The sequence below is a fragment of the Muscardinus avellanarius genome, assembly GCF_963383645.1.
Source record: "Muscardinus avellanarius genome assembly, chromosome: 13".
Taxonomy (NCBI): domain Eukaryota; kingdom Metazoa; phylum Chordata; class Mammalia; order Rodentia; family Gliridae; genus Muscardinus; species Muscardinus avellanarius.
The window spans coordinates 92,086,755-92,109,371 of record NC_137799.1 but is presented as its reverse complement, the minus strand read 5'-3'; the positions used below and the strand labels follow the sequence as shown (position 1 = coordinate 92,109,371).

Genomic DNA, 22,617 nt, shown 5'->3' with positions numbered 1-22,617 from the left:
TACAGCTACTTCCCAACAGGTGTTGCTTGAAATATTTTTCTACGTTCATGAGAAGTATTCTCTGGCTAAGTAGGGAATAATACTAATATAATACTATTACTAATAATACTAATATACTACTCTTTCCCTTAGTGGTAGTAAATCTCCTTAAGAGATTTTTGGGATATATTAGCATAATAAAGCCATAATAAAAAGTAGTGTTATGGTAAAGAAAGTGGACTATTTCCAAAATTTGAAGAGTGTGTGTGTGTGTGTGTGTGTGTGTGTGTGTGTGTGTGTGTGTTACTGGTGATTGAACCCAAGGGCATTCTACCTCTGGATTACACAGCCCTGTTTTATTTTTATTCTGAAACAGTGTCTTACTAAGTTGCTAAGGGCCTCTAACCTGCAGTTCTCCTGTCTCAGTCTCCAAGTGCTGGGATTATAGGTGTGCACCACCACACCTGACTCGAATTCTTTTTAATTAACACTAATTAATAGCCTACACGACAGGCCTTTAAGGAACACTAATTCAAAGAAGCATTAGTACAGAGAGTTTTGGGATCTTCAAAGGGAAAACTTTGAAAGAAGAGTCACTGCGCTGCTTAGAATGGAGAAGCTTGGTGCTCCACATTGCTGCAGTGGGCGCACTGTGCTGCCCAGGCTGCTCTCAGACCCTGGGCTCAAGCCGTCCTCCTGCCTCAGCCTCCTGAACAGCTAGACCTACAGGTGTGCACCATCATGCCTCTGGCTACTAGTGATTAAAAAAAAAACTTTGAAGGTTAAGAATCTAGGTTCTCCCTAGGAAAACAAAAGCACATGCATATGCTCACAAGCTCGGTATTCCTGCAGTCTGAAATCCAGGTGCAGAGCCCCTGTATGAAAATTTTTTATTTCAAGAGTAGTTCTTTCTGATATACATATATGTATGTGTGTTTTGTCAGAAAAGAGAGAGGTGTGTGTGGGAGGAGCTTATTTGATATTGCTGATCTGTCCATTGAGAAGGCACAAAATAGATTTTAAAGCTTGTAAGTTGTCTTAGAAAATAATTGTCAGCTCTTTAAAAGTTACCAATAATCTTTTTCTTAATGTGTCTTTATTTTAAACAGAGGATTTTTCCCCAACTATTTTAGAAGATCAGGCTCGAGAACATATCCGGCAAAACCTAGAAAGTTTCATAAAGCAGGACTTTCCGGGTAAGTTTTGTTTTTTTTTTTTTTGTCCTTGAGAAAGAAAGGTAATGTGACCTCCACTCAAATGAGTATATGTGGAACAAGCACATAAATTTTGAAAATAATAATCCTACGGTGATTGTGGGGTCAGGGTTTCAGTTGTTCTTGAAATACGTAGGATGGTCTTTGGGCCACTAAACCCTGGTTGACAAACAGAAAAGGCACAGCAGCATTGTAGGATTTGACCTAGCAGATGCCACAAGTGAATTCACTTACCATTACATTGAGAGAGAGCATACCTCTAAGAAGTGCACGTATTTAGGAAGTAGTAATACATTATTAAATGTGTTGTAATGACCTGCATTTTTCCTTGAAATGTCCTTGTTTTTTTTTGTTTTTTTTTTTTTTTTTTGGTGGTACTGGGGTTCCTGGAAGCCCTTCTACCTCCGGGCTACACTCCCAGACCTATTTTTGCATTTTTATTTGGAAACAGGGTCTCCTAAGCCAGCGTGCGGGGCTAGCTTCGAACCTGCGCGATCCTCCTGTCTCTGCCTCCCAAGCGCGGGGATTACAAGCGTGCGCTACAACGCCCGGCATGTCCTTGCATTTAGAAATAAAGAAGAAAAAAAAAGAAAGTGGCAGCTGGTGGTCTTTCATGCCTTATACAGCTTGTATATTTACTTAAAGAACAAAAACCTTGAGAATAAATGACTGATTAATACAAAGACATAATTATGAGATAGGATAGTTAACAACTGGGTATTTTTGATTCATGAGAGGGCCATTTTGATAAAAAAGTTAAATGTTCTCAGGTAATTAGTTATTACTTTTCATATATCCCTAACAGGAACTAAATTGAGCTTGTTTGGCTCCTCCAAAAATGGATTTGGGTTCAAACAGAGTGACCTTGACGTCTGTATGACAATTAATGGACATGAAACTGCTGAGGTACAGTGACCACATAACACTCGCATTTGCTGTGGCAGTGTGATTTGACCAATCTTGACGGACAGTACAGCTTGGTGTTTTCCAAATTTATTAGGGCATACCATATGGAGTGCGCCATTTGGCACACCCTCTAGCCAAATACAGAAGGAGCTTACAGGGGAATGTCAAGAATAAAGGCCTTGTACTCTCAATTTTTAATTCAAAGCAGATTAGAAAGTGACATCTGGGAATTCTACAAAGCCAAACTAGCTTTTATAATGTCCCATTGACCTGGCCACTGGACTGACTTGGATATTCTTATATCCACACAAGATTATCTGTAATGCTTTTTTGTTTAACCAGTCGGCAGTGTGGTAAATTATAAGAGTACTAATTGTATACCCCAGAGACCTGGATTTGAGACAAATTGGCTTTCTTCAGTACCTAAACATGTGGTCTTTGGTAGAGATCTATAAAATGGATGTGATTTCTCTGCCTCACTTCCAGATTGTTGAGCACGGTAGCTGGTATCATATATGTCAGGAGTCAACAAACGATGGTCCAAGGGCTGAATTCAGCCTGTTTTTGTAAATAAAATTTTATTAGAACAAAGTCACACGCACTCATTTAGATACTGCCTGTGGCTCTTTTCACTCTGTGATTGCAGCAGCCATATGTCCACAAAGCAGCTTGCCAGCCCCGATGAGTATGAAGTCACTCGTAAGATATAAAAGCTATATGAAGGTAAAATTTGAGAAATACGGAGTCCCTGTTCAGTTTGTTCTTGTTTTTGTGCTGCTAGGGATGGAACCCAGGGTCTCACCCTGGCCGTGTATCCAGATAGTTAGTGCAGCTGTTGCTCCGTAGCTTTTTATGCCTTAGGTCTAATTGTTTCTGTTTTTATTTTTTATTTTTTTTTTAGTTTTATCATTAGGGATTGAACCCAGGGGCATTCTACTTCTGAGCTACACCCCATCCAGCCCTGTTTGTTTGTTTTTTTTTTGGGGGGGGTTGTTTGTTTTAATTTTGAAGCAGGGTCCCACAAATTTGCTGAAGCTGGCCACCAGCCTGCAATCCTCATCTCAGCCTTTCAAGTTCTGGGGTTACAGGCATGTGCCATTACTCCTGCTTTATGACTTAGTTTTGAATCTCCATTTTGAGGATGTCTCAGATTTGGGGAAATAGCCAAAAGTTTTCTAACCATAAAGTAGACAAGCAAAGTTAGGTCTGCCCTAGGAAAGGACCCTGTTATACATCCTTAAGATTTTTTTTTCCATGTGGCATATAGACTAGTGTTGAAAGATTTCCTGAAGTAAAACTCCAAATATGTTCTGGGATATTTTTAACCATCAAAAGGGCTTATGTTGATAGAGACAGAAAAAATAAAAAGTATGATTTATTTGAAATATAATTCATATTTGCTCTATGACTAATTTTATATGTTATAATTTTGGCTAGTCCTATAGGAAAATAATGCAAACTTAATCACTCTCCACAGCAAGTCATCAACTCTTAATTAAATTCTAATGAAGATCTACCCAAATGCATAAGATTGGGAACAGAAGCCCCCTCTTATATATTCTGATACATAGTAGGGTACTTCTGAGTGAGATCATTATACAGGGGGAAAAAAATGGAGGTCCTTGCCTATGGTCCAGAGACTTGAAGCACCGGGTCCTTAAGCTTCCTGACTGATTTTAGCCTTTTTTTTACACCTTCATAAGCAATTAGGATATAGGATGTTTAGACATTTTTGTATTTTTAGGATATTTCCCATGAATACTGATACTCAACTAAAAAGGGAAAATATCTATAGAACAAGTTAAATTAATTTCATTATTTCTGAAGGTAATGAAAAGTATAAACAGTCTAGGAACCTTGTTTCAAGTGTTGATTCAATTGTCTGTGCCTTGTTTTTTGTTTGTTTTTGTTTGTTTGTTTGTTTTGCAGGGGTTGGACTGTGTGAGAACTATTGAAGAATTGGCAAGAGTCCTCAGAAAACATTCAGGTACCTCTAGACATTTTTTCTAAAAATATTCTTTTTTATTAGTATTTTGCCTACTTAGAATTTAGTAATACCAATGAAGCAATATAATGGCTTATTTACAGGATACTCATAATATTAGTGTTATTTAAAAATTTATGTGATTAAGTATAAAATACTGAGGTATTGGCAATAATTATGTGTGTGTGTGTGTGTGTGTGTGTGTGTGTGTGTGTGTGTGTATGTGTATGTTACTGGAGACGGAAACCAGGGGCATTCTTCCTCCAGGATACATGCCCAGACCTATTTAATATTTTATTTGGAAATAAGGTCTCACTAAGTTGCTGAGAGCCTCACTCAGTTGCAAAGGCTGGCTCTGAACCTGCAATCCTCTGGTCTCAGCCTCCCAAGTACTGGGATTACAAGTGCATCACCACGCCTGGTGAATTGACAATAATAAGGTCATTAACAAGCTAGCAATAATCTGCTAGCTCTCCTAGCTCATTGTTTTTAATATCCTTTCATTGGTGCATTGTAATCTTACATGATAATGAAGTGTAGAGCGATAGGGACGTACACACAGTAGGTCGCGAGTTCCCGCTCCACTCCTTCCCTTCCCCCTTGATACTGTGATCAGCATAGGTTATTTTGTGTATGCACATCATGTCAGTGGACACGTCTTCTTCATCACCTCTCCCCTACCTCACGCTTCCCTCCACTAACCTCCTCCGTTGCTCCACTGCCGTTTCTCCTACTTATTGGAGTCGCTCTGCCCCAGTTTCTCCTTACCGTCCACATATGACAGAAAGCATGTGACCCTTCACTTCTGTGGCTGGCTAGTCTCACTTAGCATGATATTCTCTGAAGCGCTTGTTTTCCTGCAGATGTTACAACCTTGTTCTTTATAGCTCAGTAGAACTTCATTGTGTGTATAGCCCATACTTTTTACTCCATACATCTGTTGATGAACACCTCCGCTTATTTCATGATTTGGCTATTTTGGATTATTCTGAATGCTGTAAACATTGATATACATGTATCATTATCATACACTGATTTGAATTTTTTGGAAAGATCCCCAGGAGTGGTTTAGTTGGATCATATGGTAGTTCCATTCCCAGGCTAATGAGGAAATCCACACTGATCTCCTCAGCAGCTGCACTAATTTGCAGTCTCACCAACAGTGTATAAGTTTCTATTTCCCACTGGGCATGGTAGTACAAGCCTGTAACTCCAGTACTTAGGAGACTGAGACAGGAGGATCACAGGTTTGAGGACACACTCAGAAACTTAAGAAGGCTATCAGCAATCTAGCGATATCCTGTTTCAGAAATATAAATAAAAAAGGCTGGGAGTGTAACTTGGAGGTAGAATGCCCCTGGGTTCAATCCTTTATAGCACCAAACAATGATCCATAACCAGGCGTGGTGGCGCACACTTGTAATCCCAGCATTTGGGAAGCTGAGACAGGAGGATCATGGTTCATGGACAGCCTCAGCTACTTAGTGAGGCCATTTGCAACTCGGTGAGACCCTGTTTCAAAATAAAGAATAAAAATAGGGATGGGAGTATAACTCGGAGGTAGAATGCCCCCCACCCCGGGTTCTGTCCCCAGTACCACAAAAAAAAAAAAAAAATCCATGCCCTCATGGAGCTTAAAATGAAATGTGTTTTTATATTTTAGTCAAGAGGAGACTTTAATTCACAGCATGGACATGAACATACATATACCTTGAGTGCCTTCCTACACCCCCCACACACCGTCTTTCTGATACGGGGGATTGAACCTACGGCTGCTGTACAACTAGCTACATTCATGACTATTTTGATTTATTGATCGATTTTTTTTTTTGCATTGTAGTTTTTATTTATTTATATTTTTTATTGGTGCATTGTAATCCTATACCCAATTGGAATACAAGACTTGAGAGGATATACAAGCACACATCATCCAATTAGCCCTCATCCAGCCCCTATCCCATTCCCTCCCCCTTCCTCGATCCCATGCTTGTTTGGTGATTAACTTTGACACATTTGTTTATGTACCTCCTGCGTTTTAAAGAGGCCCCATTCTTCCCTATTCCATACCCTCTGATTGATCACCTTAGTTGCTTCACTATAGGGCCCTTTCTATAGCTCGACCTCTTCCTGTTGCCCCTTTCCTCCTAGGTTTTGCTGATTAGGGGAAGCATCTGATTTTTATTTTCTGCGATATATCTCTGTGCATGCCACGTTGCAAGTACCGATCCCACTCTTGACGACCCCAGTAGTGGCCTGGCTACCCGGTGGACTGATCCAGACCTCGCTGGCTCAAGCAGCGGCCTTGCCTCATGGGAGGCCCCGATTCTGGTCTCGCTGGCCCCGACACCAGCCTAACCCCTCAGCTGGCTCCGATCCCGGCCTCGGAGACCCCAGTAGCGGCCTTGCCTCACAGCAGGCTCCGATGCCGGCCATTGGCCCCGGCACCAGCCTAACCCCTCGGCAGGCTCCGATCCCGGCCTCAGAGGCCCCAACACTGGCCTAGCCTCACAGCAGGCTCCGATCCCGGCCTCAGAGGCCCCAGCACCGGCCTTGCCTCACGGTGAACTCCGATCCCGGCCACTCTGGCCCCGGCACCGGCCTAACCCCTCAGCAGGCTCCATTTCCGGCCTCATAGGCCCCAGCGCTGGCCTTGCCTTACGACAGGCTCTGATGCCGGCCTCGCTGGCCTCAGCACCAGTCTAACCCCTCGGAAGGCTCCGATCCTGGCCTCGGAGGCCTCAGTAGTGGCCTTGCCTCACGGAAGGCTCCGATGCCAGCCCCGGCACCAGCCTAACCCCTCGGCAGGCTTGGATCCCGGCCTCAGAGGCCCCAGCACCGGCCTTGCCTCACGGCAGACTCTGATGCCGGCCATTGGCCCCGGCACTGGCCTAACCCCTCAGCAGGCTCTTATCCCGGCCTCGGAGGCCCATGCACCGGTCTTGCCTCATGGCAGGCTCCGATGCTGGCCGCTGGCCCCAGCGTCGTCCTAACCCCTTGGCAGGTTTTGATCCCAGCCTCGGAGGCTCCAGTAGCGGCCTTGCCTCTCGACAGGCTCCAATGCCGGCCATTGGCCCCAACACCAGCCTAACCCCTCGGCAGGCTCCGATCCCGGCCTTGAAGGCTCCAGCACCAGCCTTGCCTCATGGCAGGCTCCAATCCCGGCCTCACTGGACCCAGCATCGGCCTAACCCCTCGGCAGGCTACGGTCACTGCCTCGAAGGCCCCAGCACTGGTCATGCCTCACAGCAGGCTCCGATCCCGGCTTTGCTGGCCCTGGCACCGGCCTGACCCCTCAGCAGGCTCTGATACTGGCCTCGGAGGCTCCAACACCGGCCTTGCCTCAAGGCAGGCTCCAATGCCAGCTTTGCTGTGTCCGTCGCCGACCTCACCCCTCGGCAGGCTCCAATCTGAGCACCCTCTTCGCCCAACCAATTGTCCCACGTTCTCGAGGGTGCGTGGTGGCAGCATTCTGCCTCTAGGGATATTATTTCAAAGGTTCCAGGTGTAATGCATCAGTTCTCTGCCTCCCCTGAGTACTGGCCACTGCCATTGCCACTGCCTCCATTATTTGAAATCTTTCCCAAGCTCTTTTTCCACTCTGAATGTTGTCCAGTGTTCCTAAGCATGCATGACAGTAGCATTCAACATTTGGTGTAATTTCTCCAAAAAAATAAGGTTGGTAGGATCCGATTTCTGCTTCTCCTGAATACAAGTCTCCACCACCATCGCGGAGACTGCTTTCAACACCGCCTTTCTCCTTGGTCTCCGCTAAACTCTCTCCTTACAGGTGATGTCCAAGATTCTTAATATAGAGAAACAGCAGTCCTCCTTCACGGGGAATTTTTCCGTAACTTCCAGTGCATTTGGATAAGTTTTGTCTGCATCTCCAGTATCTTGGCATCCGCCACGGCCTTCTTAACCCCTTTCCGATATTTTTCTTTTTTCTTTTTCTTTTCCTTTTTTTTTTTTTTCAATAATAGAAGACAGTATGTGTGGTTTGAGGAGATAGTGGGATCGGGCACTAAGCACTGTGACCCGGCCTGGTTTCCCCATGGGTCCAGCATGCTCCACATTACTCTGTCCGGGGCCCAGAGTCCCGCGACTCGGCCCCGACTGGCGTGCCCCACGTGACCCCTGCCCGGTACCCAGGGTCTTACTGGGCCTGGTTTCTCCAGGGTTCTGGCGTGCTACGCGCGGTCCGGCCTGGGGCCCAGAGCCCCGCAACCCGGCCCCGGCTGTTTCAGGGTTCCGGCATGCCCCGCGCGGCCCCTGTCCGGGACCCAGGGTCTTACTGCGCCCGATTTCTCCAGGGGTCTAGCGTGCTACACGCGGTCTGGCCCAGGACCCAGAGTCCCGCGACCCGGGCCCTGGCTGGCGTGCCCTGCGCGACTCCTGCCTGGGACCCGGGGTCTTACTGCGCCCAGTTTCTCCAGGGGTCTGGCGAGCTACGCGCAGTCCGGCCCGGGGCCCAGAGTCCCGTGACCCGGGCCTCAGCTGGTGTGCCCCGCGCGACCCCTGCCTGGGACCCAGGGTCTTTCTGGGCCTGGTTTCTCCAGGGGTCTGGTGTGCTGCACGCGGTCTGGCCCAGAGTCCTGCGACCCGGGCCCTGGCTGGCGTGCCCCACATGACCCCTGCCCGGGACCCAGGGTCTTACTGCGCCCGGTTTCTCCAGGGGTCTGGTGTGATTTTTAAATTTTAAAACAGGGTGTCACCAGGTTGCTAAGGCTAATCTCAAACTTGGAATCATCCTGCCTCATCCTCCTGAGCAGCTGAGACTGCAGGCTTGTGCCATTCTGCCTGGGTCTCTGGTGCTTGGGAATAGGGTTTTGGCAGTATAAGGGTTGAACCCTAGACCTTGTGCCTCCAAAGCACATACTGGACTACAGTCCAGACCCCCAGCTCCTGCCACCACCTCCAAATTTTTGGCCTTTTTTTTCCATGTGTTTGTGTGGTACTGGGGATGGAACTCGGGAGCATTCTACCTCCGAGTTACACCCCCTGCCCTATTTTTTATTCTTTATTTTGAAACAGGGTCTCACTGAGTTGCAAAGGGCCTCAACTAACTAGTTGAGACTGGCTTCAAACCTGCATAATCCTCCTGTCTCAGCCTCCCAAATGCTGGGATTACAAGTGTGTGCCACCAGCCCAACTATTTTCTGACTAAATCCTGATTCTCACTTGCTGACTGTGTGATTCGAGAGAGATCCTCACTCAATTTATAAACACTCAGTTCTTCATCTGTACAAGACCTAGCATATTTTAAGTATCTAGTTAATCTCCGTTGGTATATATTTCCTGTCTCCCACACAGACCATTTTTTTCCTGAAATTTCTTTTATCATTGGCCACTTTTTTCCTGAGTTCCATGACATCATCACCAGATATCACCCCCTTAACTCTCAGAAGAAATGCATACTCTAACATCTCAGAATGGACTTGTTTTCTCCTTCCGTTCCACCACCACCTCTACCTGCTCTTCCTGCTAAATCCTGGAAGTACATCTCTCAGGCTCTGTTCCTCTAAGAGGACCATGCTTGCAAGGACTCTTCCTATGTTCCCGTCACACATGAGGTGCTCATAACAGTGCCTCTTCTGTTACCTCCCACTTCCTTCTTATCTCTTCTGCACATGTGGGCACAAATGCCCAAGTGTGCCTTGCTTCCTCTCTGCATTCCTGGGCACCGTGTCCACGCCCACATCTTCTCATCAGCAGCCCTTTTCTGTCCCAGTGCCTCAGTCTGCCCATTACTGCGGCAATGTTTAAATAGATGCGCTCCGGGATTCCTCCTGACTTACATAGTTCATTGGCGTCTTTTTCTCTAAGGATAATCTTGGCAGGATATATAGGCTTTCTGATTCTCCACAGTTTCTCCACCATCCCTTATTATTCACATTCCTTCCCCTCAAGTCCATTCTACAGCCTACGCAAGTCACAAGTCCATGGAAGCTCCCTCAGGCCACTCTGTTTCCGTTGTGTGTGTGTGTGTGTGTGTGTGTGTGTGTGTGTGTGTGTGTGTGTGTTACTGGGGGTGGGACTCGGGCTTTCCTACCTCCGGGCTATACTCCCAGACCTATTTTATAATTTATTTGGAAACGGGGGTCTCACTGAGTTGCTGAGAGCCTCACTAAGTAGCTGAGGCTGGCTTCCAACCTACGCGGTCCTCCTGTCTCTGCCTCCCAAGCGCGGGGATTACAAGCATGCCCATTTTATGCCTACTAAATTTCCCTACCACTGCTTTTGCATATTTTTCTTTAAGTTTCTCAGGCAATTTTCTATAGTCATATAAAGAGAATAGAAAGGCTGCCTGTAATCATGTCCTCTGTTTCAGTGTTTATAAAAGTAGCACATACATGATCTGATATGTTTCAAGAAGGCAGTGGCTGCCTTTTTAATTCTTGGAATTCAAGTATGACTATGTTTAACAAGTGTAAACCTTACCAGTAGAGTCTTTCCATGTGTTTGTTAATGACAGAATTCTTTGACCAGTTTTAAAGAATACAAGCCTAAGTTACATTACTTCATTTTATATTAGAGCATCCCTCATCTGGTGCTTAATCATACTGTATTATCTCCCAACCTAGGTCTGAGAAACATCCTACCTATTACAACAGCTAAGGTGCCAATTGTGAAGTTCTTCCATTCAAGAAGTGGCCTGGAAGTGGATATCAGTTTGTATAACACATTGGTAAGATTTTCTTTTGAGCTTTTTCTTCAGGGATTTAAGGAGAATAAATATCTTGTTTAAAAAAAAAAAAAAAAAAAAAAAAACTCAAGCTATTCATGCCTCTTATTTTTTTTCCAAGAGTTATTTATGAGTGCTTGTTGTATGCCCAGCAGTATTCTGAGGCTAGGAATATACAAAGGATTTGTGAGACACTGTTTCAAAGTGAAAAGTGCTGAGGGTATAGCTCAGAGGTAGAATGCCCTAGGTTCAGTCCCTAGTACCACAAAAAATAAATGAGGTCAGTGAGTCAGGCTCTTCTTTGGAAACTTCCAAAGAAGTGCACTTTCAGATGGACACAGTGTAATCCAGGTACCTTGTCTCTTGGTCTCACTCTGGTTTACTTCAGGGTTTTATGGAATCACTCTGGCCCCTAAGAACATTTAAAATAATGCTGTAGTGGGAAGGGAAATCTTTTTATCTATGTAAATGGAGCTAAAAGTTTTTTGTTTGTTTGTTTTATTGGGTACTAGGGATGGAACGCAGAGGCATTTGACCTCCGAGCTACACCCCCTGCCCAATTTTGTGTGTGTGTGTTGGGGGGGTGGGTTGCTGGGTGTGGAACCCAGGGGCTTCTCTACCTCCGTGTTATACTCCCAGACCTATTTTAAACTTTATTTGGAAACAGGGTCTCATTAAGTTGCTGAGAGCCTCAGGCTGGCTTCGAACCTGTGTGATTCTCCTGTATCAGCCTCCCAAGAGCTGGGGTTATAAGCGTGTGCCACCATTCCTGGCTTCTAAAAATTTATAACTGTTATTTTGTAGTTGTTTATAAATTAACAAAGTCATAGCCGGACGTGGTGGCGCACGCTTGTAATCCCCGCACTTGGGAGGCAGAGGCAGGAGGATCGAGGCCAGCCGCGCTGGCTTAAGAGACCCTGTTTCAAAAATATAAAAAATAGGTCTGGGAGTGTAGCCCAGAGGTAGAAGGGCTTCCAGGAACCCCAGTACCACCAAAAAAAAAAAAAAACAAAAACAAACAAACAAAAAAAAAAAACAAAGTCATGAAGTCACATGTTACTTATGGTGGTTACTTATAATTCTTTGTTATTATCACTACTACAAAGCTTGTCTCAGAAAAATTTAATCTTAATCTAAATGTCTTCCTAGAATAAATCAGTGTGAGCCTTTCCAGAACAGTCTAGCTTACGATATTTTTGCATCTAAGTGATAGCCTTATCGTATAATTTCCTTTTTAACAGGCCCTTCATAACACAAGGCTTTTATCTGCTTATTCAGCCATTGATCCAAGAGTGAAATACTTGTGTTATACCATGAAAGTGTTCACAAAGGTGAGTACGCTTCTCTTCATAACTGATCAGGAGATTTCATTGCTTCTTGAGATCTTCTTGAAAACGGAGATACGTTTTTCTTAATGGACCACAACTATGTAAATACTTCCTGTATCTATGTGGGCCCTATTCCTCAAACTAAATTTTTGTTGTCATAAATTTTCCATGATGATTTGATCTTGCTTGTAACCTACAACCCACTGCTTTTTGGGGTTCAGTTTGTTTTTGGGTGGGTTGGTTAGTTTTGTTGACATATTTTAACCTTTGAAAATGGAGTTTTTATATTGGTTTCTCAAATGAGAACCTGACTGGTAGTGATTATGGGATGGTTGGTTGCAAGTTGAACAGAAAACTGATGATCTTTCCTTCATTTCCCCCCTTTAGATGTGTGATATTGGTGATGCATCGAGAGGCAGCTTGTCATCATATGCATATACTCTTATGGTGCTATATTTCCTCCAGCAAAGGAATCCACCAGTCATTCCTGTTCTTCAAGAGGTCTTTAATTTTAAAACAGCATACTTCTTCTGAGCCTTCCTCCTTCTCTAAAATTCCATGGTTCTATAGTTAAATTTTTAACTATTTCCCTAGAAGATTTTATGTTAATGCATTAAGTTTATAATCTATACTAATAGTTTAAAAATTAATTTCAGATATACAAAGGTGAAAAGAAACCTGAAATATTTGTTGATGGCTGGAATATTTATTTTTTTGATCAAATAGATGAACTGGTACGTATTTTAAGAGTAAAGACTTCCCTACCTCTTTAATTAAAAGTCACCTATACCCTGGCGTAGTGTAGACAGTCAACAACAATATGATGGCTTGTTACATTTATTTAAATGATCATGGTAAAAGTGGCATTTGCCCTTGCATCCTTTGAAGAGAAAATATATTCATTAAGCCAGGTGAGTGTTTAGGCACTGTCCAGTATCCGGGCACTATTCTAGTATTTCTTTAATGTCTAATAATTCCAAATAGCTAGGTAACTTTATCCCAAGGGAACAAATATTCGCTCTGTAATTTTTGTACCAAAAATTTGGAAAAACTTTTGTTGAGTTACAGAAACCTAATTACTCACGCATCACCAAGACCCTTAGAATTTATTTCCAGATTCTCCAGCTGACATGTTCTGAGATCTGTCATTGAAAACTGAGCTCTCCCCGTGTCCAAGTAATAGGGTACAGATTAAAAACCTCATGTAAGTGATGTTTAAAAGTGTGAACAAAATGTTAAATAATTATATTTTTATATATTTAACTCTAGTTGATTAGAAATAAGTCCAAATTTACTCCCTAAAATGCAAATGAATACTGGTATTTATACTTTGCTATAGAGTATGATATTCCTTGTTCTCTTCTTTTTATAGCCTACCTATTGGCCAGAATATGGAAAAAATACAGAATCTGTTGGGCAGCTGTGGTTGGGACTTCTTCGTTTCTACACAGAGGACTTTGATTTTAAAGAACATGTTATTAGCATCAGGAGAAAAAGTTTGCTTACAACTTTTAAGAAGCAGTGGACTTCAAAGTACATTGTTATTGAAGGTACAAATAAAATCAGACTTCAGATTGAGTGTACAGCTTGAACTCAGAGTGTTCTTCCTCTTACTAGCTCTTCTGGGACAGCCCGGAGCTGCTGCCCCGGCACAGCGCGGCAGTCCCTCTGTTGTCCACCAGTCCCACGTGTCTGCTTCCAGCCTAGAGATATAATGACTCACACCCTCCTGTGACCTCTTACAAATCTGACAGTCTTTATTCCCCTTGACAAATCCTTTTCTGTCATGGGTCACTCCTGGAGAATAGGGTAACAGCAGAGATACGGCAGCTTCAGGATAGTGGGCCTTTAAAACTTTTCAGTCGCCGGGCATGGTGGCGCACGCTTGTAATCCCCGCTCTTGGGAAGCAGAGACAGGAGGATCGCGCTAGGAGACCCTGTTTCCAAATGAAAATGTAACAATAGGTCTGGGAGTGTAGCCTGGAGGTAGAAGGGCTTCCAGGAACCCCAGTACCACCAAAAAAATAAAAATAAAAATTAAAAAAAAATAAAACTTTTCAGTCGAAGGTTAAAGAGTACCCTTGGAGAGTATTAAGAGTTTTTTTTGCTATTGGTAAAGAAATTTATATATAAATAATCACATTAAAATATTGACATTTAGCCAGGCTTGGTGGCGCACGCTTGTAATCCCAGTACTTGGCAGGCTGAGCCAGGAGGATCGCAGGTTTATACTCAGCCTCAGCAACTTAGTGAGGCCCTCTTTCAAAGTAAAACATAAAATAGGGCTGAGGGTGTAGCCCAGAGGTAGAATCCCCCTGGGTCCCATCCCAGTACTTTTAAAAAAAAAAAAGTTGACATTTATTTTGACCAAAAGAAAAATACTTTTCCCATTGAATGCAAGGATCCATAAGAGCCATGGGAGCCGGGCATGATGGTGCACACTTGTGAGCCAGGAGGGTCGCAGGTTCAAAGCCAGCCTCAGAAAGTAGTAAGACTCTTACCAACCTAGTGAGACCTTGTTTCAAAATAAAGAAAAATAGGGCTGGTTCAGAGGTAGAACTCCCTTGGTTTTGATCCCTAGTACTACAAATAATAATAATAATAATTAATAATAATAATAATGATGATGATGATGCATAAGAGACATTAATGTTTATAGTTGTTAATTTCCAGTTGGGGGGTTTCAGTGTGTGTGAAAGAATACTGGGGATTGCTTGCATCTAGGGGCATTCTTCCTCCAGCTAACCTCACAGTTCTTTAAGATTTTTTTGTCTTGAAACATAGTCTCACAAGGTTGCTTGAAGTCTCACTACATTGCTGAGGCTGGGCTTGGACATGCGATCCTCCTGTCTCAGCCGCCCAAGTACTGGGATTACAGGCTTCTGCCAACATGCCCAGCAGATTTTAAATTTAAAAAGACAAGATGGAGTTTAAACACATTCAATGAGCTGAGGAACCTTTTCTTCTTGTTTTTCTGTGTGTGTGTGGGGGGGGGTGGTGAGTGTATGATTGGTCACAAACAGAATTTTATTTTATTCCTTTCCTTTGTCATAGTAGGTTCTTCTGGTCTACCATTTATTAATGTTTTGTTTTAAAATTTTAAAGCCTTGCCGGACATGGTGGCACACACTTGTAATCCCAGCATTTGGGAGGCTGAGACCGGAGGATCGCAGTTCGTGGACAGCCTCAGCTACTTAGTGAGGCCCTCTACAACTCAATTAGACCCGGTTTCAAAATAAAGAATAAAAAATAGGACAGGGGATGTAGCCCGGAGGTAGAATGCCCCTGGGTTCCAACCCCAGACCTGCAAAAAAAAAAATAAATAAAAATGAAAAATGAAAAATAAATAAAATTTTAAAGCCTTTATTTTTGGTACTGGGAATTAAATCCAGGGACATCTTACCTTCAAGCTACACATTCAGCCCTAGTTTAATTTTTATTTTGCAACAGGGTCTTACTAAGTTGTGGAGGACTTCACTAAGTTGCTGAAGCTGGTCATGAACCTGCAATCCTTCTGTTTCAACCTCCCAAGTACTGGAATTACAGGAGTGTTCCACTGCACTCTCCAAGCCCATTGTCTTTTGCTTTTAATTTTTATATTACTTTCAGATGAGCTGTTAGTAATAGGCTAAAGGTAAATGAACATTGATGGTTATACAACCGTTTTAGAATTGAGTTTCAATTTTACTATTATTATTGGTGGTGGTGGTGGTGGTGGTGGTGTTCTTAACTGTACCGTAGTTAATACTGTAGTATCTATCTCTACTACCCCAAGCAAACAACCAAATATCCTCACTAGCACCCATGAAAATCACCAGAAATAAACATGACCACACTAAGGTAGCACACATATAACAAGTACTATTGTAGGGCTAAGCTGTCCTATATTCCAGCATACTTTACACATCTCAGTTATGTTCATTGGAATCGTAACTGGCCAGCAGAAAGGTCTCTTTACTTTCTACTCCCTTTGTGTCAACTGTGCGTATACAGTTTTCCATTTTCTTAATGATAGGGCCCCCCCCAAAAGAGGTATTTGACTTTTTCCTTTGCCTTCTTGAAAATTGTTTTAGACGTGTGCAGGAAATAGTTAATATATATGAATGGCATCTTAATTTGAAATGATTTTTATGTACATGTTATTTTAAATCATCTATAAAGTATTTGGATTTAGAAGTAGTGCTTGTACTCCCATTTCTCTTACTAAAAATTCCTTGGGACTTCATACACATCTTTGAAATCTTTATCCTTTTTATCATTTATGCCACTTTCTGAATATCTACTAAATAATATTTCCAAGCTCATCATAGATACACCTATCTAAGATATTTGGGATGCAGACATTTAAGATCATATGGGCTCTTATATATGAAGCTTTTATTGAAAATTGTATCAAGAGATCCAAGTCGTCCTTTGTATGCCATTGGGACAGATACACGTGTCTATGTATGTGTGTTTAAATTGATCTTATATAAGTGGTTATGTCTGAGCATGGGCAAATGCTTATAATCCCAGTACTTGGGTGGCCGAGACAAGAGGACCACGGTTCAAGGCTAGTCTCAGCAGTCTAATGAGACTCTCAGCAACCTCACAAGACCTGTTTCAATTTTAAAAAATAGGGTTGGGGGTACAGCTTAGAGGTAGAAGAGCCCTGGGTACAACCCCCAGTACCAAAAAAAGTGATTTATGATCTTCATGATGAATTATTTTTAGGGATTTTCTTTTATACAGCCCACAGTTACTACAGAAGTATCAAATCATAAAGCTGCATCACAAACTCTCCCCAAGACTTATGTTTCATGTATACTCTGTTCCTAAGCTCTACTCGTTATCTCTTCAAAGACTTGACAGTGCATTCCAAAGCTTTAAAGTGAATTTTAAGAGACTTGTTAGCAGATATATTCAGTGTTAAAATAGTTTAAATATACTTGTAACTGCTCTATGCATTCAAATATGGCTTCATTAGGTAACATCAGGTTAATGTGTCTTCCCAAATGAGAGAGAGAGAGAGAGAGAGAGAGAGAGAGAGTGTGTGTGTGTGTGTGTGTGTGTGTGTGTTTCCCCTCAAAATTAGGTAACTTATCATTGGACTTTGTAAGGATTTAAAATATAAAGCAACACTTTTAGGATATGATTTACCTTATATTTAGGACTATTACTTAGCTGCATTATGAATTTTAAGCTTGTTTGAAAGACAGCCATTAGCCAGACGTGGTGGCACATGTTTGCAGTACAGTACTTGGGAGGCACAGGAGAGCCACGGGTTCAAAGCCAGCCTCTGCAACTTAGTGAGGCCCTCCACAACTTGGCGAGACCCTCATTCCAAATAAGAAATAAAATTGGGTTGGGGTATAGCTCAGAGGTAGAATACCCCTGGGTCCAATCCCCATTGCCACACAAAAAAATAAAAGATGGTCATTTAATTATTCTACAAGTATTAAAGTACACTTTCTTGATATATACTCCTCACTTGATGAATAAGGACATTTCCGATTTGATTATCTTATTTGCTCTCCTTAATTCTCTTTGTCTAGATCCCTTTGATCTAAATCATAATCTTGGAGCTGGATTATCAAGGAAAAGTAAGTTACTTTGTAAATCTTAATGCAAGTTAGTTTTACCTTGTAGTCTATTTAGTTGAGTTCTCATTCTTTTTTTTTCTTAGTGACAAATTTTATAATGAAAGCTTTTATCAATGGTAGAAGAGTATTTGGAATTCCAGTCAAAGGATTTCCAAAGGACTATCCCTCAAAAATGGTAAGTTCTGTTGGAAACGCCAGAAAACAATTTTAAAAGCACTAATTTGAACATATTTAAATCACCTAATTTGTGTATATTACCTCAGGAGTAAATATCCTGAAAGTCTGATGTAGCTGATCCAGATACATGATTGTAATACAGAAGTAATTCCTAAAGACCTTTGTAAACATCCCTGTTCAGAGGCCAGTCACAGAAGGACAGGGAGAAACAGGGTACAGAAATTAATAATCTTGCTGCTTCTGCTTTTCCTTGGTAGAACATACCAAAGAAGGGCACATCAGTGCTAGAGCAACTTGGAAATGAAACCCAGCCCCACCCGAGGTAGCTTCTCACAAAGGTGGATTGAAGTCTGTTACACTCTTGTTTTTCCCTTTGATACCTTCTGTCCCTAGCTACATATGGCAAGCGTAGTGTGCACTCCCCACATCATGAGCTCTATACTTGCAGTGAGTAACAAACCCTTCTAGAAGGGTTTAGAAGGTACTAGAAGAGTGACTCTCCCTGCCCTAGAAAATGATCTGTTCTCATATAACCTGGTGCCTGGGCTTCTAAGGGACCACACTCATTGAAGTGAAACAAAATTGCATTAAGAAATTATTTCAGTAGCGGGTGTGGTGACATACACCTGTAATCCCAGTACTTGAGAGGCTGAGACAGGAGGATGACAGGTTAGAAGCCAGCCTCAACACCAAAGCCAGACACTCAGCAACCTCCCTAGACCTTGTTCAAAAGTAAGTAAGTAAAGCGCTAGTGGTATAGCTCACAGGTGGAATGCACCGGAGTGCTATCCCTAGAACCAAACAACAACAAAAAAATTATTTCAGTGGGAAAAAATAGAAACTAGACAATTGTGTTGGGAATAGTTATTTTTCTTGCATTTCATTAGTAAAGACTTCTATTGATAGTATTTTAATTTATAAATTATATACATTTATGTGGTAGAGTATGATATCTTGATATATACATGCAATCTGGAATGGTTAAACAAGTTAATATATCATTTTACATATCATTTTTCACATACATTTGAGGCTTACTCAGTTAATTTGAAATATACAACATATTATTGATTGTGGTTATTCTGCTATGTAATCATGCATCTCAAAACTTTTTCCTGTCTGTCCAAAACTTTGTGCCCTTTGACCAGTAATTCCTTACTCCTTCATTCCCCTCATAAAGACTTTTTTTTTTTTTTTTGCGGGATGGATCCCAGGGGCATTCGACCTCCGAGCTATACCCCACAGCCCTATTTTTATTCTTTATTTTGAAACAGTCTCTCAGAGTTGTGGAGGGCCTCACTAAGTAGGTGAGGCTGTCCGCGTACCACTCCTCCTGTCAACCTCCCAAATGCTGGAATTACAAGCGTGCGCCACCACATCTGGCTCCATAAAGACTTTTAATGAACCTTAAGCACATGAATGACTATATAGACACATTCAGCATTTCATTATATCTATACATCTGATTTATGATAAATATTACTATAGAAAGTCTTCTATGCCACTGGTTCTGAAACCTACTCAGACAGATCACCTGGGGTCTTGCCAAGGTGCACGTTCTAATTGAGTAGGTGTGGGTAGGACCCAGGAGTCTGTACCTCCAGCTGACTCCCAGCTGAGGCTGGAGTCCCAGGTTCCCACCACAATTCGAGTAGCCGAGAGGCTAGAGTCTAAGCCATTGTCTTTCTTCTGTTACGTTTTCTTCAGAAGCCACAACAGAAAAAAGCAACAACAGTGGCATTTTTTATTTTCCTTAATGTATAATATGTATGATGTAAATTATGTCCCTCATATCACTAGATTTGAGCCCTTTGATTTTATGAGTCCTTATACATGACCTCAGCCCCCTCTCAATTTTTACAGAAAGTGTTACATGGATATATGTGATGCTCCTAATTAGACGTGTGCTTAAACATTAAGGGTTAGGCTTCAACAGTGTTCTGCCTAAGTAAAAATATAAACAAAAAGGGATTTAGGTAAACCTATCCTGAATTAGACTTCTTAATGAGTTTGAATTTTGTTTGAAATTAAGCTGTACAAACTATATTTATTAAAAATATTGATCATGTCAAGAGGTAAGGTCACTCTCTAATATCTAGGTTAGTTTTTGTTTCACATTAATATTTCAGGCATTATAAATTTATGTTTTTCTAGGAATACTTTTTTGATCCAGATGTACTAACTGAAGGAGAGCTGGCCCCAAATGATAGATGTTGCCGAATTTGTGGGAAAATTGGCCACTTTATGAAGGACTGTCCCATGAGGAGAAAGTAAGAGCACATGTTTAGAGGAATGGTTTTGATTTTATTTCTTACTGTCTCATCTCTCCTTCCATGTTAGTGAGATTGATAGTGGTACCTTCATATGTGGACAGAGCATGATTTGAACTGTTTCCTTCCTCGTTCTTCCTTTCTCCCCGCCCCACCTCCTGCTGTTCTACTAGTCTTTCTCCTCATTTATCTGAAGGCCCTTTTTTTCTCTAGCTTCCACATATGAGATAAACTTACAACCCTCAACGTTCTGAGACTGGCTGATCTCACTTAGCGTAATATTCTCCAGCTCCATCCATTTTCTTGCAGTTAAGTGTTTTTTCTTTTAGGAGCATTCTACCTCTGAGCTGTACCCCAGCCCCATTTTTTATTCTTTATTTTGAAACAGTGTCTCACTGAGTTGCAAAGGGCCTCACTAAGTAGCTGAGGCTGTCCACAAACCCAGATCCTCCTGTCTCAGCATTACAAGTGTATGCCACCATGCCCGGTTCTTGCAGTTAATATTTTTAAAGAATATAAAATTATTTAGAACATGGCTTTTAGCCGGGCGTGGTGGCACACACTTGTAATCCCAGCATTCGGGAGATTGAGAAAGGAAAATCATGATTCAAGGACAGACTCAGCTACTTAGTGAGGCCCTCTGCAACTCAGTGAGACCCTGTTTCCAAGTAAAGAATAAAAAATAGGGCTGTGGGTATACCTCAGAGGTAGAATGCCTCTGGGTTTCATCCCCAGTACCACACAAAAAAAAAAAACATGGCTTTACATGTAGATGACTCAGGTGTACAGGCCCAGAAGACATGGGAAAACAGTACTGCATCACACGTGGACAGGCTGCTTTCCTTATTCCTACACAGTACAGGTCCGGCAAATGCATCACCATTTTATAGGAGGGAATTGAGTCTCCATGGCCTTTGTTGGCTTCCACGTGGAGTCCTGGAACCAAACCCCATGAAGGCTGAGGGACTGTTGTAGCTGGTGTGTGTGTGTGTGTGTGTGTGTGTGTGTGTGTGTGTGTGTGTGTGTGTGTCTGTCTGTCTGTCTGTCTGTCTTACCAGGGGTAGGACCCAGGGCCATTCTACCTCTGAGCGCCACTCCCAGCCTGACATTTTATTCTTTTTATTTTGAGACGGGGTCTCACTAAGCCACAGAGGGCCTCACAAGTAGCTGAGGCTGGCCACAAACCTGCGATCCTCCTCCTCAGCCTCCCAAGTACTAGGATCGCAAGCGTGCGCCACCGCGCCCAGCTCAGTTGTAGCTTCTTTTCTTTTCCTTTTTTTTTTTTTTTTTGCAGGTCTGGGGATGGAGCCCAGAGGTATTTGACCTCCGAGCTACAATCCTCTGCCCTATTATTTATTCTTTATTTTGAAACAGGGTCTCACTGAGTTGCAGAGGGCCTCACTAAGTAGCTGAGGCTGGCCGCGAACCACAATCCTCGGTCTCAGCCTCCCGACTGCTGGGGTTACAAGCGTGCGCCACCACGCCCAGGTCAGTTGTAGCTTCTTAATAGAGAAAATGGACCTATGCCCGTTAACTCCTTCATTTTTCATTTAATATCTTCTATTCCTGATTATTTCTGAAACCTGGATTTATCTAGATATTTTGTTAGGTTTCTATTTAGATTTTTCTCATTAGTATTCCATCTTTTACAGAGTGAGGCGACGGCGAGATCAAGAAGACACCATGAATCAAAGATACCCTGAGAACAAAGAAAAAAAGGGCAAAGAGGACAAGGACATTCAAAGCAAGTACACAGAAAAGGAGGTTTCAACAAAGGAAGAGAAGCCCTCGCCATGTGCAGCTCAGAAAGCCAAGCCAGCGAGGGCCGCTGTCGACCTGGGGAGGGAGCAGATCCTCAGGCCACCAGTGGAAAAATGGAAGAGACAGGACGACAAAGACTTAAGAGAAAAACGTTGTTTTATTTGTGGAAGAGAAGGGCACATTAAAAAGGAATGCCCGCAGTTCAAAGGCTCTCCAGGTATGGACACCTGTCACACGTGTTATTTGCGCTAACACCTCGAGGGAAATCTCTTTAGAGTTCTTTCATTTTTTTATGTCTATTTCTTTTAAAAATACATTTACTCAAAAGAGATTTTCGTTTTCAAGAAAGTGGTAGCCTCTTCCCCCCTTTAATTCTAATTCCTGGGCTTGCCCGGCACGTTCAAGGCTCTGGGTTCTATCACCAGTGCCACAGAAGGAGTAAAAGAATAAGGCAGCTTGGGACAGTGGCACACATCTATAATCCCAGAGCCTTCAGAGACTGAGGCAGGAGGATCGCAAGCTTGAGGCCAGGCGTGGTAACTTAGCATGACTGTCTCAAAAATAAAAAGGTCAAGGATGTAATCTTACGAAGGTCACTTGGGGCTTTTCCAACATTATCAGTGCTAGGTCTGCTCATCTTCATACCTGTGTGTGTAGCCTCAGTAACCAGGAGACGATCTGCACATCAAGCTTTGCTGCTCGTGTACCTTTGAAACCACAGCCCCACTGTGAGG

General features: G+C 42.6%; 1 protein-coding gene across 2 annotated transcripts in view; it reads left to right on the top strand.

Moving 5' to 3' along the window:
* Nucleotides 1-22,617, top strand: part of TUT7 (terminal uridylyl transferase 7) — a gene marked incomplete at both ends in the record, with an annotated part of 74,061 nt that overhangs the window by 38,238 nt on the left and 13,206 nt on the right. The window contains 12 exons of one of the 2 annotated variants that reach the window (XM_080709590.1): nucleotides 1,089-1,175; nucleotides 1,999-2,099; nucleotides 4,029-4,086; nucleotides 10,665-10,768; nucleotides 12,007-12,096; nucleotides 12,481-12,594; nucleotides 12,750-12,827; nucleotides 13,466-13,643; nucleotides 17,628-17,675; nucleotides 17,759-17,850; nucleotides 20,007-20,122; nucleotides 21,775-22,100. In XM_080709590.1, coding sequence (XP_080565716.1) covers nucleotides 1,089-1,175; nucleotides 1,999-2,099; nucleotides 4,029-4,086; nucleotides 10,665-10,768; nucleotides 12,007-12,096; nucleotides 12,481-12,594; nucleotides 12,750-12,827; nucleotides 13,466-13,643; nucleotides 17,628-17,675; nucleotides 17,759-17,850; nucleotides 20,007-20,122; nucleotides 21,775-22,100 — 1,392 coding nt within the window. The remainder of the gene's footprint in view (nucleotides 1-1,088; nucleotides 1,176-1,998; nucleotides 2,100-4,028; nucleotides 4,087-10,664; nucleotides 10,769-12,006; nucleotides 12,097-12,480; nucleotides 12,595-12,749; nucleotides 12,828-13,465; nucleotides 13,644-17,627; nucleotides 17,676-17,758; nucleotides 17,851-20,006; nucleotides 20,123-21,774; nucleotides 22,101-22,617) is intronic. The other variant, XM_080709591.1, reaches the window with a different exon arrangement.